Source organism: Naegleria gruberi (genome assembly GCF_000004985.1).
Source record: "Naegleria gruberi genomic scaffold NAEGRscaffold_1, whole genome shotgun sequence".
NCBI classification, from domain to species: domain Eukaryota; phylum Heterolobosea; class Eutetramitea; order Acrasida; family Naegleriidae; genus Naegleria; species Naegleria gruberi.
The window spans coordinates 1,016,567-1,030,253 of record NW_003163326.1 but is presented as its reverse complement, the minus strand read 5'-3'; the positions used below and the strand labels follow the sequence as shown (position 1 = coordinate 1,030,253).

Here is a 13,687-nt window from a genome sequence, read left to right as displayed (position 1 = left end):
TTTGATAAGCATGAACATCAGGTCATAAATAGTACGAGAAATATAACAAGAAGAGGATCTATAACAAAGATAGACACAACAGTGGTATCTTCTGCTGGAAGTGTTCCAAATTTTCAGTCCAATCAAAACAATGCTTGGAATGATGTATCTTTACATGATGAATGCGCTATTACTCCTCAAAGAAATTACAACTCTCAACCCATTCAGAAAATCTCCAAACCATCAAAAATCAAAAAGAGTCCACAAACACCTGTCACGGTTGTAAATATTCTTGGTAATGAGTATGGAGATTTTATTAATGAGGGTACACTTGTTAAAAAGAAGAAATCGATCAAATTCAAATATTATACACCGAAAATGTAACAAATAGTTTTGGCACATGTGATTCTGAAACATGTTTTTTAATAAAATTAGCAGGTCAATAATTTTATTCATCAAAGTTTTGAGGCACCAAGATGTTACAATAATATTCCCATGATTGTTGGGTTACGTTCACATCAGTTACTGCAAATGGTTGTAAGAATTGTTCAATATTTAACAGTTTCTTTTTGTGTTTGAGGGATTTGAGTTTGTCTTGTTGTTTTTGTAAACTGGTGTTATCGAGGAATTTTGCATGTGTTGAGCGATAGGCCTTGAGAGCAGCTTTAAGTAAATCTCTAATTTGATTGTACTTTTCCACAGCTTTTTCACATTGGAATTGAATCGACAAGTCACAATGAGCCTCATTTGAAAATTTGTCATATAATTTCAAATGGTCAGCCTTTTCTTTAAATAATACGTCAGCATCATCTGATAGACCCTTTGTATATAATGCTATAGATCTTCTGTTATTACCAATTCTTTGAAGATATGTAGAATTGTCATGTGGCATCTCAAAATGAATGACAGCTGTTTTGGAAGGATCAGATGAAGTTGGAATATCAATCATACCATCATAAACAAAGTACATTGATGATTTTTTAGAGATTGCTTTAAAGTCTTTGGTATGTTCAAATAATACTTCATAATATTCACAAATTTCAGCACTTGGAAAGTAAATGTAAACTGTTTGGAATTTTCTATACTTGACCAAGAATGAAAGGAGAGAAAATAAATAAACTAGTTTGAGTGGGAATTTAACAGGCAAATATGAATGCTCTTGCTTACTCTTATCCATTTCAATAGATTGCTTAATAATAGCTTCTTCAGCAATAACATCACTCAATTTGATAAATGGTGGATTGGCCCTAGTGAGCTCTTTCAATACAAATGCTGTAGTTTTGCTCGATATGGAATTGGAATAAAAGATAGTTTGTCTACTACTCTTATTTGGAAGATAATTTTCATTTAACTCTTTCAATTGATCAAATAATTCAGATGATCCATATGAATAAGTCATTGTATCCTCTCCCAAGTGGAAAATTACACATTTGGCGCTAATCTTAAATAAATCAGGTTGTTTCTTCAAAATTGGAATAATGTTTTTCAATGTTGAAATAACAATTGGAGTCTGTTCAATTTCTTCTCCATCTACAATTGAAATCAAATCATCCTCAATAGCTGATGGTAAATTATTAACCAAAATATCATCTCTAAGTCTTTCTAATTTTTTATCAGAATCAACTAGAATCAATGCCAAACAACCACTTCTCTTAAATTTAACAGCCTTGTAAACGTTCGTGACAAGTGGAATTAAATATGAAAGAGAACAATCCTCAAATAAAGCGTCCATCTTTGAAAACACACTTCCTACAGCACAATATTCACAAATTAAATCCTTTCCTCCTAAAATTTCATTAAATACTACACTTTGTGTAAGGGAAAGAAAGACATTTTCCTCACTATCTCTATTTAATAAATCCTTCTTTACACTAGCATGTATATTATTACAATTGGTAATGTGTACTAATTTTGCCAATTGTGATGAAGATGAAAATTGTGGTGGAACAATAACTCCATCATGAGAAGAAATGGCATGAGAAAGTGCCTGTTGTTGATTAATACATTCATCCAATTGCGAAATGTATCCTTCATAGGTAGGAAGAGGATTTGAAACTTTTGAAATTTTCTTCTTTTTTGATGGTGGTGGTGATGATATATTATTATTATCTATTATTTTCTTTTCCGATACCAATGATGATGATGTTGATGGTGTATTCTTTTCATTGTTGGTTGTTGTTGACTTCTTTTTCTCTTTAATTTCAGAATTGCTTCTCTTCATTTTTTTTGTTCAGTTTTTAAGAGTTTCATGTAATTGTTTGATTCATAGATTTGAGTAAAAGTTTAAAAATTGCGAATTGAATAGTTTCTTATTAATTTTTTAACAAAAAACATGTCAAAGAATGATAAACTGACAAGCAAGTAGATTAAAAAAAAATGTCAGAAGAGTGGAAGGATTTTATTGAAAAAGAAATTATTCAAAACGGCAATGCAACACACGGAGCTCTTGTTAGTATTTCGGATAGAGGTGTTTGGGCAAAAACATCAAATTTTTCAAGTGATCCTAATCTAGGAGGTGAAGAATGTTCAACAGCTTGGTTGGATAATGTTTTGGATGTTATTGAAAATCCTGACATTTTGAATGATCAAAATGTTGTCAAGAATAGTGTACAATTATTGAACAAACAATTTATTGTTACTAATGTGATAAAAGATCGTGTATTATGTGGAAAGAATGGAGTGGAGGGATGTTATTTATTTAAAACAAATCAAGCACTATTGGTTGTCATGTATGGAATTTCAAACGAACCAGCGGAGTGTTATTTGGATTGTGAAAACTTTTCAAGATTCTTAATTTCTCAAGGATTGTAATATTAAAGTATCAATCATCATCATTTGTAAAATTATACATCAATTATGCCATTATTATCTGATAAATAAATAGATTATTATCATTGTGTTACACGAGTATTTCACATTGTTGAGAGAAATAGTCTAAAATAGTTCCAATTAAAGGTACCTCTCTCTACTACAAATTATATTCCAAATTATGGTTAATAGCAATTTTCAATCCTGTCAAGTATTTTGATCCTCTATCAATTTTAAAAGAAGTTTAAAATACTAGATATTTGATGGGATGATTTCTCCTCTTTGAGCATTAGCCAATGGAGGAGGAACTAGAGGAGAAGTATAATAATTAGGTTGTTGTTGTTGTTGATAGTGTTGTTGTTGTGGAAAGGTTGGAAAATTAGTACTAACTGCTGTGGTTGGTGTTTGTGTTGCACCACCATTACCGATCAATCTTGCTCTGGATTGAGCAATTAATTTGTGTTGTTCCGAAATTAATTCTTCCTCAGTTTTACCAGAATTTTTCAACTTCTTTGAAGCATTGTTATGTCTTGAGGATTCAACCTTGTGTTGGTTGTGGGCTTCATTAACCAATCCTAAATATTCAGAATAGCCCAATCTTCTCAAAGCCTCTGTAACATGTTCTCCAGCAATAGTCTTTCTCTTATCCGATTCACAAATAGAATTCGACTCAGCAGCAATCATTTGTACAAACTCTACACAACACTCTACGATCAATTCTCTAGTATCGGCAGCACATTTGATCGACTCTCCCAAATGTTCCTTGATAATTTTGACAATGGTTTGTTTAGGGAGGGTCAAATCTTCACGATTAGCAGAACTCATTTTTAATTGTTTTTTTTTAATTTATTTTTAATTTATTTTTATTAATATTTTACATGTTTTTGTATTTTCTAGTTGTTCTTATATTTAAACTAAATTTTACATTGTATTAATGGAGTTGATTTTTAAGTTTTAATAAATGCATTAAACAATTCATATTATTATTTTCTAAAAAAAAAATACAACAACTCGAAACAGTCTCCTGGATAAAAACCATCAAATCAATCGAATCGGAATAGAATCATTATAAAACCATGGCAGAAAGAAAAGTTATTCAAAAGTATTATCACCCAGAGTTTGATCCAAGCCAAATTCCGAGAAGGAAAGTGGCTGTGACTAACCAAGTCAAAATTAGAATGATGTTGCCAATGACGGTACAATGTTCTGTTTGTGGAGAATTTATGTATCAGGGAAAAAAATTCAACTCCCGAAAGGAAACAGTTCAAGGAGAGGAATATTTAGGATTAAAAGTATTTAGATTTTATATTAGATGTACTAGATGTGCTAGCGAAGTCACATTTAAAACTGATCCAAAAAATAGTGGTTACGTTCCTGAACATAATTGTGTTCGATCGTTTCCACCAAAGCATAATGGATCAGATGAAATACATGATAATAATGAAGATGAAGATGCAATGAAAAAATTGGAAAGTAAAACACTCGATAGTAAGCAAGAATTGGAAGATTTGGATGTATTGGATTCTATAAAAACAATTAAAAATTTACAAAATAAGATATCGACTGATCACTTGCTAGAAAAATTACAAGAAGAAAAAGAACAAGAGGAACAAACTAAAGAGGAATTTACACAGAACGAGTTGGAAGAAATTAATGATTTTTATAAACAGAAACGAGTGCATTTAGAGGATGAAGAGATGATGAACCAAAAGTTACCATTGAGGAAGAAATAATCAATAGTGAGGAATCCAAAAAGAGAGATAGCTCACTTATTTCTGGAATTGGAGAAGTGCAAATGATCAAAAAGAAGAGGAAAAAGGCAACAAGAAAAGATGCCAAGAGTGCTATGGATGCTCTAGCAAATTATTAAAGTGTTGTACAAAAATAATTTATTTAGAAAACACCACTTCCTTGAGCAATGTCCTTTTCAGTAGCAACTTGAGCAATTACCTTCTTTTGACTATCGAAAACAACCAAAGGTAAATTCTTATAGAGTGGGACATTATTTTCACCAATCTTGATAGAATCCAAAATAATCTTTGTTGGATTCTTCTTCAACACCTTTTCTGGTTTGAAAGCAGCACCCTTTGGATAAATTTGAGCACCAAGTGGAGCCTCTCCTGAAGGTGTGAGCAATGAGGTCACTCCATCATTTTGCTTAGAGGCCAAGAGCATACCTTCACTTTCAACACCCTTCAATTTAGCAACAGCCAAATTGCAAGCAACAACAACCTTCTTACCAATTAAGGTTTCAGATTCTGGATAAGCTTCTCTCAAACCACCAACAATCTTTCTAGTTACAGTGTCAGCAATCTTTACATTAAAGACATATAACTTGTCAGCTTCTGGGTGTAATTCAACGGATTCAATTTGACCAACACGCAAATCCAATTGGAAGATTTCATCTTCACCACCTCCAAAACGCTTTTTCCATTCCTTAATTTCAGCATCTTCAATCTTTCTAATCAAACCAACTGGTTCACCAATCTTGTGACCTCCTTGACTCTATCCAAGTTCAATTCTTCATCAATATTATCAAATCACCTTGACCCAATGAATCAAAGAACTCAGCAGTGATAGAAATGTAACCAATTGGAGCATCAAACCAGACATAGAAAACCTTGTCTGCAAACTTTTCAAGTGGAACAGGAGTACCCCACTTTAAATCTCTGGTAATACATCTTTCCTCAAGTCCCTTATCAAACCAAGATTGAGTAATTGAACGAGCAACTGTAGTCCATTGAGCAGTATCCTTATTATTTTGGAACCATTCCTTTGTTTTGTGTTGCAAATCTTGTAACTTGATGAAAATGTGATTTGTTTCCTTGATGATTGGTACAGAACCGGTAGTTGTTGAACGTGGGTTAATAAGTTCAGTAGGATTCAACAATTTTCCACATTTGTCACATTGGTCACCACGAGCATCTTCATATAAACAAGTTGGACAAGTACCTTTGACAAATCTATCAGCCAAAAATGTCTTACTCTCTTCATCATATAATTGTTCAATAGTCTTTTCAGTCAAAAATCCATTTTGATGAAGTTTTAAGAAAATGTCTTGAGCAATTTCTGTTTGTTGCTTTGTACTAGTTCTTCCGAAGTGGTCAAAATCAATATCAAACCATTCATAAACTTGTTTGTGAAGTTGATAATATTTAGCACAAATGGCTTCTGGTGTAGTCTTTTCTTGGAAAGCCTTTGTTTCTGTTGCAGTACCATATTCATCGGTACCACAAATATAAAGAGTATTGTATCCTTTTTGTTTACAATAACGAGAAAATACATCAGCACTCAAAACAGCACCAACAATATTTCCCAAGTGAGGATAGTTATTAACATAGGGTAAAGCACTAGTAATTAAAATATTTCTTTGTCCAGGCACTGGCACTGGAACCTTCTTTTCTGATGATGACGACAACATTTTTAATCGATTAATTTTTTTGTATTTGATAATTCTTTTGATTTTTTGAAAATGTTGTTGTTACGGAGGCAAGTATTTATTTTAAATTTCTATTAGAATAGATGTAATTTTCAATGTTACTGATTACTTTGTATGGTGTTAGCCATCTAAAAATAATAGCATTGAGAAATTAAGAATAGATTTCAACAGTTTTTTACAATAAGGTTATTTTTAAACAATGTTGCATTTCAGAATTTAAATGAAATTTTAATTCAATCCAACTTATGTATGATGTGTTCCTTAACCCGTTCCAGGTAGTTTGGCATCTTCTTGTGGCAAGAGGAGAATCAATACAGCCAACAATGTGGAGGATCAAATTTTGAAAATTTTAAATTTACAAAAAAAAAATGTCAAGCCATACATCAGAGAGAACTGTTCTCGTCTCTAATATTGCCCCAACCATTTCCGAAAGTACTCTACAAACATTTTTTAATTATTGTGGAGAAATTGAAATGATGGAACAATTAAAGTATGTATTTTATGGTGGTGATTTTTAATTTCTAATGTTTTTTAAAATATGTTTGTAATAATAATTTCCGAATAGTTCTTCATCAGATACAAAATTTAAAATAATTTTTATGGAGGAGAGTTCTGCTCAAAAAGCTATAAAATTAAATGGAACACCAATGTTAGGATTTAAATTACAAATAACGGGATTGAATGATAATTCTGCACAATCTTCATCATCTTCATCATTTCAATTGTCGAGTGGAAATACGGCAGCTGAAATTTTGATTGGAGCATCCCAAGAATCATCTTCAAAGGCTTTAAATCCATTCATTCAACAAATTGGTGATCCAAATGTAGATAATAATCTTGTATATAGTACTGGTGATGTTGAAAAGGATAAAGAAATTGCGAGGACGATCTATGTTGGAAATATTAATTTGAGAGCTAATCATAATGATCTTGTGGATTTTTTCAGTTCGTGTGGACCAGTTGCTTGCATAAGATTGGCTGGAGATGATAAACATCCATGTAGATTTGCATTTATTGAATTTTTAGAGATTGAAGCTGCCAACAAGGCTATTTTGTTATCAGGAGCTAAATTACTAGATAAGGAAATTAAAGTCAACCGATCGAAAAAGTCAATTGCTAAACATGTGGCTAGACTTGCTCCACAAGAGGAAAAAAAGTTTAATGACGCTTTCAAATATCTCACAAATAAGTTGGAAATGTATGAAAAGGATCCTGAGAGTTTTAAAAAACCTGAAAATATATCCAGTTCCTCATCAGAAAGTGGATCAACCAACGTTAACACTCAAAGAGATTACAGACACAACAGCTATCAGAGTGGATCATCTTCATATTCAGATAGGAGAGGTGGAAGCTATTATAAATCTGGTGGCGATCGTGATAGAGGTGGAAGCTACTATAGAGATAATCATCATCAACGAGGATCATACGACAATCACCATCATCATTCGAGACAAGATTCACATGGAGGGGATTATAGATATTAAAATTCTCTTTATCTGAAATATTTTTCTATTTTTTATTAGGATTATTAGTCTTGCCAAGGAATAAGATGTGATCCTTATATGTAATCATATAAAAGAAAGGTTGGTCAGCTTTAAATGAATAAACAACCTCTTTCTTTACCTTTTTAGATTTCGCTCTCATACTCACATAAGTGGCAGCTGCAGCCTCTGTACCTTCCTCATTAACCTTAATGACAGCTTTGTGAAAAACCTTATCAATCATTACAGAATTATTCTTGTCCATTTGACTGAAATCAGCACCTGCTGAGAATGCAGATGTCATCGAAAAGGGAGCCTTTTGAAGAATTTCATTTAGTGAGGATGAATATTCAGCCTCAAATCTTGGAAGAATGAACGATTCGAGTTTTTTCTCACTCGTTGGAAATTTGGATAGATTCGATCTTTGAGATAGTTTCTTAGTAATCCACTCATCAAATTTTGATTCTACCTTATCAGAAACTTTTGTGTTTGGTGTCTTGGGAAGAAACAATTTCATTGCAAAATTATATTCTGAATATTCTAATGTGACCCATTTGTAAGAATCATCTTCTCCGTATGGCAATTTTACAAATCGTTTTTTCATGAGTGGCACACTCTTAACCACTCCATTCACTGTGTAAAATTCTCCATCTTCATCTGTTTGTTTGATATCGAATGTATTTTTCCAGGATCCAAAGAAAGTTATGGCATTCACCAAAATTAATTTCGTACTTGCATTAATGGATGATGGATTAATGAGATCCTTAATTTTTTCAGCCGTCTTTTCAGAAACCCATTCATTAATTTCATTAGCAGCTTTAGTTGAATGAGTGAAATCTGTCTGCTTCAAATCTGCTTTGAATATTTCCTTCATTGTGTTTTTAAAAGCATCTTGTAATTCAATACTATTGGAAATATAAATATTATTGGCCAATGATAATGTATTCTCAGAATAAGATAAATGTTCCACAATTCCATCAATAAACTGCTTCAATTGATTATCTTTCACTTGAGAGAAATCAGAATCTCCATATGAAAGTGCATTACTCATCTCAAGAAGAGTTTTACCATTGGCGCCACACATAACCATCGATAATGCAACAAAAATTGATAGAGGAGAAATTATCAAATTATTACCATGTCCAGCCACTCCAATCAAGCTCTTGAACAATTTAGATGCAAAATCATACTCTGTTGATTGTATCTTTAAATCAGCAACTTGACTTGCAGATGGATTGGTTGTGGTTGTTGAAGAGGAACCTCCTCCACCCGAAGATGAATTACCCATTTTTTTTACAACTTGCTTGATCTAATATGAGTTCACAATGAAATGCATTAAATATTGTTGAAATTGGTACAATGTTCGTGTTTTGTTCGTTTGTGTTTTATTAAGATTTCTTAAAGATTTGAGAACAGCTCTAACTAAACACATGGTACTAGCTTTCGATTATTCCTTGGACATTTTCTGTGAGTTGGGTTAAACTTATTGGCATGTCCAACATCCCATAAGACACCTCCTTCCAAACCCCATCCACAAGAGTATAAACGATTACCAAACTTGGAATGATTATTTCTCTCGACCCAATTACTAATTCCTCCAATGTGTTCCAATTGACTTTTACGATAGACATAGGAGCTGAGACCCCTTCTCACACAGGTATCATATGATGATGTCATTTCTCTGCTATAAAGTACAAATATAACGAGAATGTCAATTGGTTCTAATTGAATGTTATCCTTAATGTGTTTCAGAAAAATTTCAGCAGAAACTGGGCTGAGAATTAATCCTCCCAATCCTGTTGCCAATTTCAATGAACAGAATCCCTTATCAAACTCTTGTCTATCCGCATTCTCTTCAGAATAGAACCATTCAATATCATTTAAAGTTTCGAATGTGGTTTTTAAAAGGTTATTGCATGGAACAAAATCATCCTCTGTATACATTAAATATTTGAATTTGAAATTTCTCAAAATGAAATCTGTCAGAAAGGCAATATCACACGTTTGTTGTCGAGCCATCTTTCCAGGATATGGATTATTTGGATCTCTATAGTTAACTTTTGGAACATCTCTATATGGATCAGTAAATCTGAAAGGTGGAACAAAAAACACAAACTCCTTCACATGACTATACTGTTCCCTAAGTTCATAAAATAATTCATGTTCCATCTCATTGACAAATGCTTGAATAATGAATAGAATTTTCTTTCCCTGAATGATGGGATCTGGCTCAACCCTCAACTGATGATAATATCCATAAATTGTACTATTCAAATAGGTGAGTAGTGTATCAGTTCCATTATCTTTACGAGCCATAGTTGGCATTAATACAATCAAATCAAACTCTTCATCCTTAGGTATCCAATATTCATTCAGAATGGCATACCTCTTTTTATCCTTCTTAACTTCCATCGGAATAAAGGTTGGTAGTGTTACGATGGGTGATTCATTGGGTGGTAGCCTCTTTCTCTTCTTCTCTTGTTCAAATACTTCAGGTTTCATAAAGTTTCCGAAGCGAGTGGGACACTTTGTTGTTCTATTGGTTGTTGTATTATTTGTATTATTAATAAGTAGTGCCGATGATGATGATAGCTTATCAGAATGGTCGATTAATTCTTCTTCACGTGAAGAAGGTGGAAGTGTTTCATTTTCCGATTTATCAATAAATGATGGTTTGGATTCGGCTCGTTTCGTCTCCTTTCTTGAATGCTTTATAGTGAGAAAAAAGTTCAATAGAAGCGATAGTATGAGTAACGAGACCAGAATGTATGTAAGACAGCCTTTGGCGAAGGACATATTTTTTACTTAGTTTCTTCGAAACCTCAGAAATCGTTTCTAATGTAATATCAGCCGTTTGTATTTTGCGTGTTTGGTAAGTTCCACAAGTGTAACTTGGTACATTCATAGGAATCGTACAATTTACTTTAGATTTGAAAAGACCCATTGACTCAATTCACAATTACTGTTCCAAATTACAGTGCAAAACAATTTTTAAAAAACAAGAGCTATTAAAAATACACTAAGAAAATGAAACACAAATATTGAAAATCTCAAAATATGATACACTTTCACATTGAATTTAATGATAACACAATTATAAAAATAGAGGTACATTTCTCGTTTTACACCTGTAAGAATATTAAAAAACAAAAACATTTTAAAATTTTAAAATAAAATTGAATAAAAAAATGAGCGTTGTAGACGAAAAGGCCCTCGGTCTCGACTTGAAGAAGAAGAAGACCACAAAAAAGTCATCAGAAAAAGCTGAAAAGACTGAAAAGACAGAAAAGACTGAAAAAACCGAAAAGAAGAAGAAATCCTCTGAAGATAAGGTAGACTCCGAAGAATTGCAAGTCATTCTCAAGGATGCTGTAAGTTTTTAATCATCATCAATTTATTAAATTAATATTTTAAAATAGGCCAAACTTTTCAAGGAAGCTTTGGAAAAGGTTCTTCCAACTGATAACTCTCAAGACATTGATATTAATGTTGAAGATGATGAACAAGTATCAGAAATTATTGATTTGTTAAAGACAAAGAAGAGTACCGAAGTTGCTCAAATTCTCAGCAAGAAACAACAATCCCAAAGCACTGGAGGATCCTACTGGAGTGAAGATAAGGAAGGTGAAGGTGATATGGAAAATTCTGGAAGAGATTTGGCTTCACTTTTGGCCAAGGATGAAGACCATGGTCCACTCGCTTGGAACAAGTCTGATCGTGACTACAAGTACCCAGAACTTTTAGAACGTATTTTCGATACACTCAAGAAGAACAACCCAGAATTGGGTGGTGGTAAGAGAAAGCCAATCAAGGTTAAAACTCCACAAGTTGCCAGAGACGGTCCAAAGAAGACTGTTCTTATCAACTTTACTGAAATTTGTGCCAACTTACATCGTGCTGAACAACACGTCTTGGACTACTTGTTCGCCGAATTGGGTACAACTGGTAACTTGGATGGTAGCAACAGACTTGTTATTCGTGGTGCATTCAAGAGTAAGGATATTGAAAACTTGTTGAGAAAGTACATTACCGAATATGTTGTTTGTAAGATTTGTAATAGTTTGGACACTAGACTCAACCGTGATTCCACAACTCGTCTCTATTCTATTCACTGTTCTAACTGCCAAGCTTCAAGAACTGTGCAAGCTGTTAAGCAAGGTTTCGTTGCTAATCTTAGACGTAAGAAATAAATTATCAATAATTATTTCACAACAATTTTCCTGTTCAAAAATGATAATTTTTATCGATCATAATTTGTCTGTTGGAATTGGTCAACCAAAACCAATCGACCTTAATTCGAACCTTGTTTAACGTTGAATACTTGTCACTTCCTTACTAATTCTATTGAAAATTCAACAATTTCTTACAAGAACGTTCAATTTAAGCTTCAAACGAATAATTGGAGATTTTCCAAAGTGCGGAAAATAAAATCCTTACTTCTTACGGACCATTCTCGGAAATTCTAGAGAAGAAAACATATCCAAAAAATTGCCTCCACACCTTGACTCCTTCATCATGAAAAGAATAATCTTTGATCATCTGTTGCAAAGACCTTCTTCTCAAATGTTATCATTAGACAGAGTTGGTCAAAATTTGTGCAGAAAATTTCATGCAATCAAGAAATATAATTCATATTCCGAAATGAATAATGGAAGGAAGAGCAGAAGCAATTTGAGATTATTTGTTGATTTTGATTCTACCATAACTAAATCTGATACTTGCACATTAATTCCACAACTTTTAAAAAATCCAGAAAAGAATCAAGCTTGGGAAATGGTTTCAAACGACTTTTTAAAGAAATACGAGACTATTCTGTCAAAATATGAAGGAAATATATCCATGTCAAATATATCTGATTTCTTGAATGAAATGGATCATGTAGAGTTATTTGGAGTAAATTCAGTAGAGCAAAATAATCTATTGGAGGGTCTTTCTAAGAAAGATCTCGAAGAGTTGCCAAAAAAATTTCACACTGAGCTTGCTCCTCAATGTGAGTCATTATTCGAATTACTTTATGAGTTTGGAAAGAAGAAAAATATTGAGCTTTGTATTATATCCAGTAATTGGTCTTTTGATGTCATTCAATCATTTATCAAACAAAATGTTCAAAAACATGTAAATACTCATTTGAATATATTTTCAGTAGATAGAATTAATGAAACTCTTACCAACCCTGAAGTAATTCCAACCATTCCTACTCAGTGGAGTGTAGAGAATAGCTCATTTCCAAACATTTACATTTACACGAATGATTTACAATTTAACGAGAATGGAATTTCAACTGGAAAATTTTCTTCCAAGCAATGTGTCACCTCAATGGACAAACTCATGTCCCTCAGACATCATCTCTTCATCAGTAGAGATACCAGTAAGACAATATACATTGGCGACTCTGTCAATGATTTGAGATGCATTCTAGAAACTAATGGCATACTTTATCATCCGAGAAATAATGAGGAAACAACTATACTATCCCTCTTCAAAAGATTGGGCATTCCACTCTCAAAGCTCCCTCAAAATGCCGCTAGCAGCATTCAACAAGTTCAAACAACTCTCATTCCCTCTCCACACTTTGCTTCAAATTGGGAAGAAATTACATCCTCTATTCGATCTGAATTATTGGTTAATTAACCAAAGTTTCGGAGTGAGTCAATAAAACACCTTCTTAACCTTAAAATATTTCCTCATAAGGGAACTTCTCAACTTGAATCATGTGTTCGGAAGATTTTAAATAAGGGTCTTGGTGAGCATTCTGATTTGTGTGAACATCAACAATAAGCCTTCAACATCACCCTAAATACTCATCACGGATTCATTTCCTGAATGAAGAATATTAAAATAATAAAAATGCTTCCACAACACCACAACAACAATAATTCCTACCAACACCAACAACTGAACAATATGAACATGGTGATGGGAAATCAACAACAACAACAACCGCAATACAATGGTTCAAATTACAATACTCAACAACAAT

The 13,687-nt window shown here is 32.8% G+C and overlaps 9 protein-coding genes across 9 annotated transcripts; 4 read left to right on the top strand and 5 right to left on the bottom strand.

Moving 5' to 3' along the window:
- Window positions 1-408: 408 nt before the first annotated feature.
- NAEGRDRAFT_56526 (uncharacterized protein) lies at window positions 409-2,200 on the bottom strand (the record flags this gene model as incomplete). The annotated part of the gene is made up of 1 exon (XM_002683178.1): window positions 409-2,200. The coding sequence occupies one exon, from the start codon at window positions 2,198-2,200 to the stop codon at window positions 428-430; it is 1,773 nt and encodes a 590-aa protein (XP_002683224.1). The 3' UTR covers window positions 409-427.
- A 155-nt stretch (window positions 2,201-2,355) lies between these two features.
- Window positions 2,356-2,790, top strand: NAEGRDRAFT_61478 (uncharacterized protein; the record flags this gene model as incomplete). The annotated part of the gene is made up of 1 exon (XM_002683494.1): window positions 2,356-2,790. The coding sequence occupies one exon, from the start codon at window positions 2,356-2,358 to the stop codon at window positions 2,788-2,790; it is 435 nt and encodes a 144-aa protein (XP_002683540.1).
- Window positions 2,791-3,039: 249 nt separating this feature from the next.
- On the bottom strand, window positions 3,040-3,612 carry NAEGRDRAFT_45181 (uncharacterized protein; the record flags this gene model as incomplete). Its single annotated transcript, XM_002683177.1, has 1 exon — window positions 3,040-3,612. The coding sequence occupies one exon, from the start codon at window positions 3,610-3,612 to the stop codon at window positions 3,040-3,042; it is 573 nt and encodes a 190-aa protein (XP_002683223.1).
- A 251-nt stretch (window positions 3,613-3,863) lies between these two features.
- Window positions 3,864-4,520, top strand: NAEGRDRAFT_60157 (uncharacterized protein; the record flags this gene model as incomplete). The annotated part of the gene is made up of 1 exon (XM_002683493.1): window positions 3,864-4,520. One exon carries the CDS (start codon window positions 3,864-3,866, stop codon window positions 4,518-4,520), a length of 657 nt encoding a protein of 218 aa, XP_002683539.1.
- Window positions 4,521-4,680: 160 nt separating this feature from the next.
- On the bottom strand, window positions 4,681-6,208 carry NAEGRDRAFT_77798 (uncharacterized protein; the record flags this gene model as incomplete). Its single annotated transcript, XM_002683176.1, has 2 exons — window positions 4,681-5,290; window positions 5,355-6,208. 2 exons carry the CDS (start codon window positions 6,206-6,208, stop codon window positions 4,681-4,683), a joined length of 1,464 nt encoding a protein of 487 aa, XP_002683222.1.
- A 1,554-nt stretch (window positions 6,209-7,762) lies between these two features.
- NAEGRDRAFT_2594 (uncharacterized protein) lies at window positions 7,763-8,839 on the bottom strand (the record flags this gene model as incomplete). The annotated part of the gene is made up of 1 exon (XM_002683175.1): window positions 7,763-8,839. A coding segment is annotated over one exon (1,077 nt), but the record flags the coding sequence as incomplete, so codon positions are not given.
- A 215-nt stretch (window positions 8,840-9,054) lies between these two features.
- Window positions 9,055-10,503, bottom strand: NAEGRDRAFT_77797 (uncharacterized protein; the record flags this gene model as incomplete). Its single annotated transcript, XM_002683174.1, has 1 exon — window positions 9,055-10,503. The coding sequence occupies one exon, from the start codon at window positions 10,501-10,503 to the stop codon at window positions 9,130-9,132; it is 1,374 nt and encodes a 457-aa protein (XP_002683220.1). The 3' UTR covers window positions 9,055-9,129.
- Window positions 10,504-11,408: 905 nt separating this feature from the next.
- On the top strand, window positions 11,409-11,897 carry NAEGRDRAFT_3656 (uncharacterized protein; the record flags this gene model as incomplete). The annotated part of the gene is made up of 1 exon (XM_002683492.2): window positions 11,409-11,897. A coding segment is annotated over one exon (489 nt), but the record flags the coding sequence as incomplete, so codon positions are not given.
- Window positions 11,898-12,348: 451 nt separating this feature from the next.
- On the top strand, window positions 12,349-13,338 carry NAEGRDRAFT_61471 (uncharacterized protein; the record flags this gene model as incomplete). Its single annotated transcript, XM_002683491.1, has 1 exon — window positions 12,349-13,338. The coding sequence occupies one exon, from the start codon at window positions 12,349-12,351 to the stop codon at window positions 13,336-13,338; it is 990 nt and encodes a 329-aa protein (XP_002683537.1).
- Window positions 13,339-13,687: the final 349 nt, after the last annotated feature.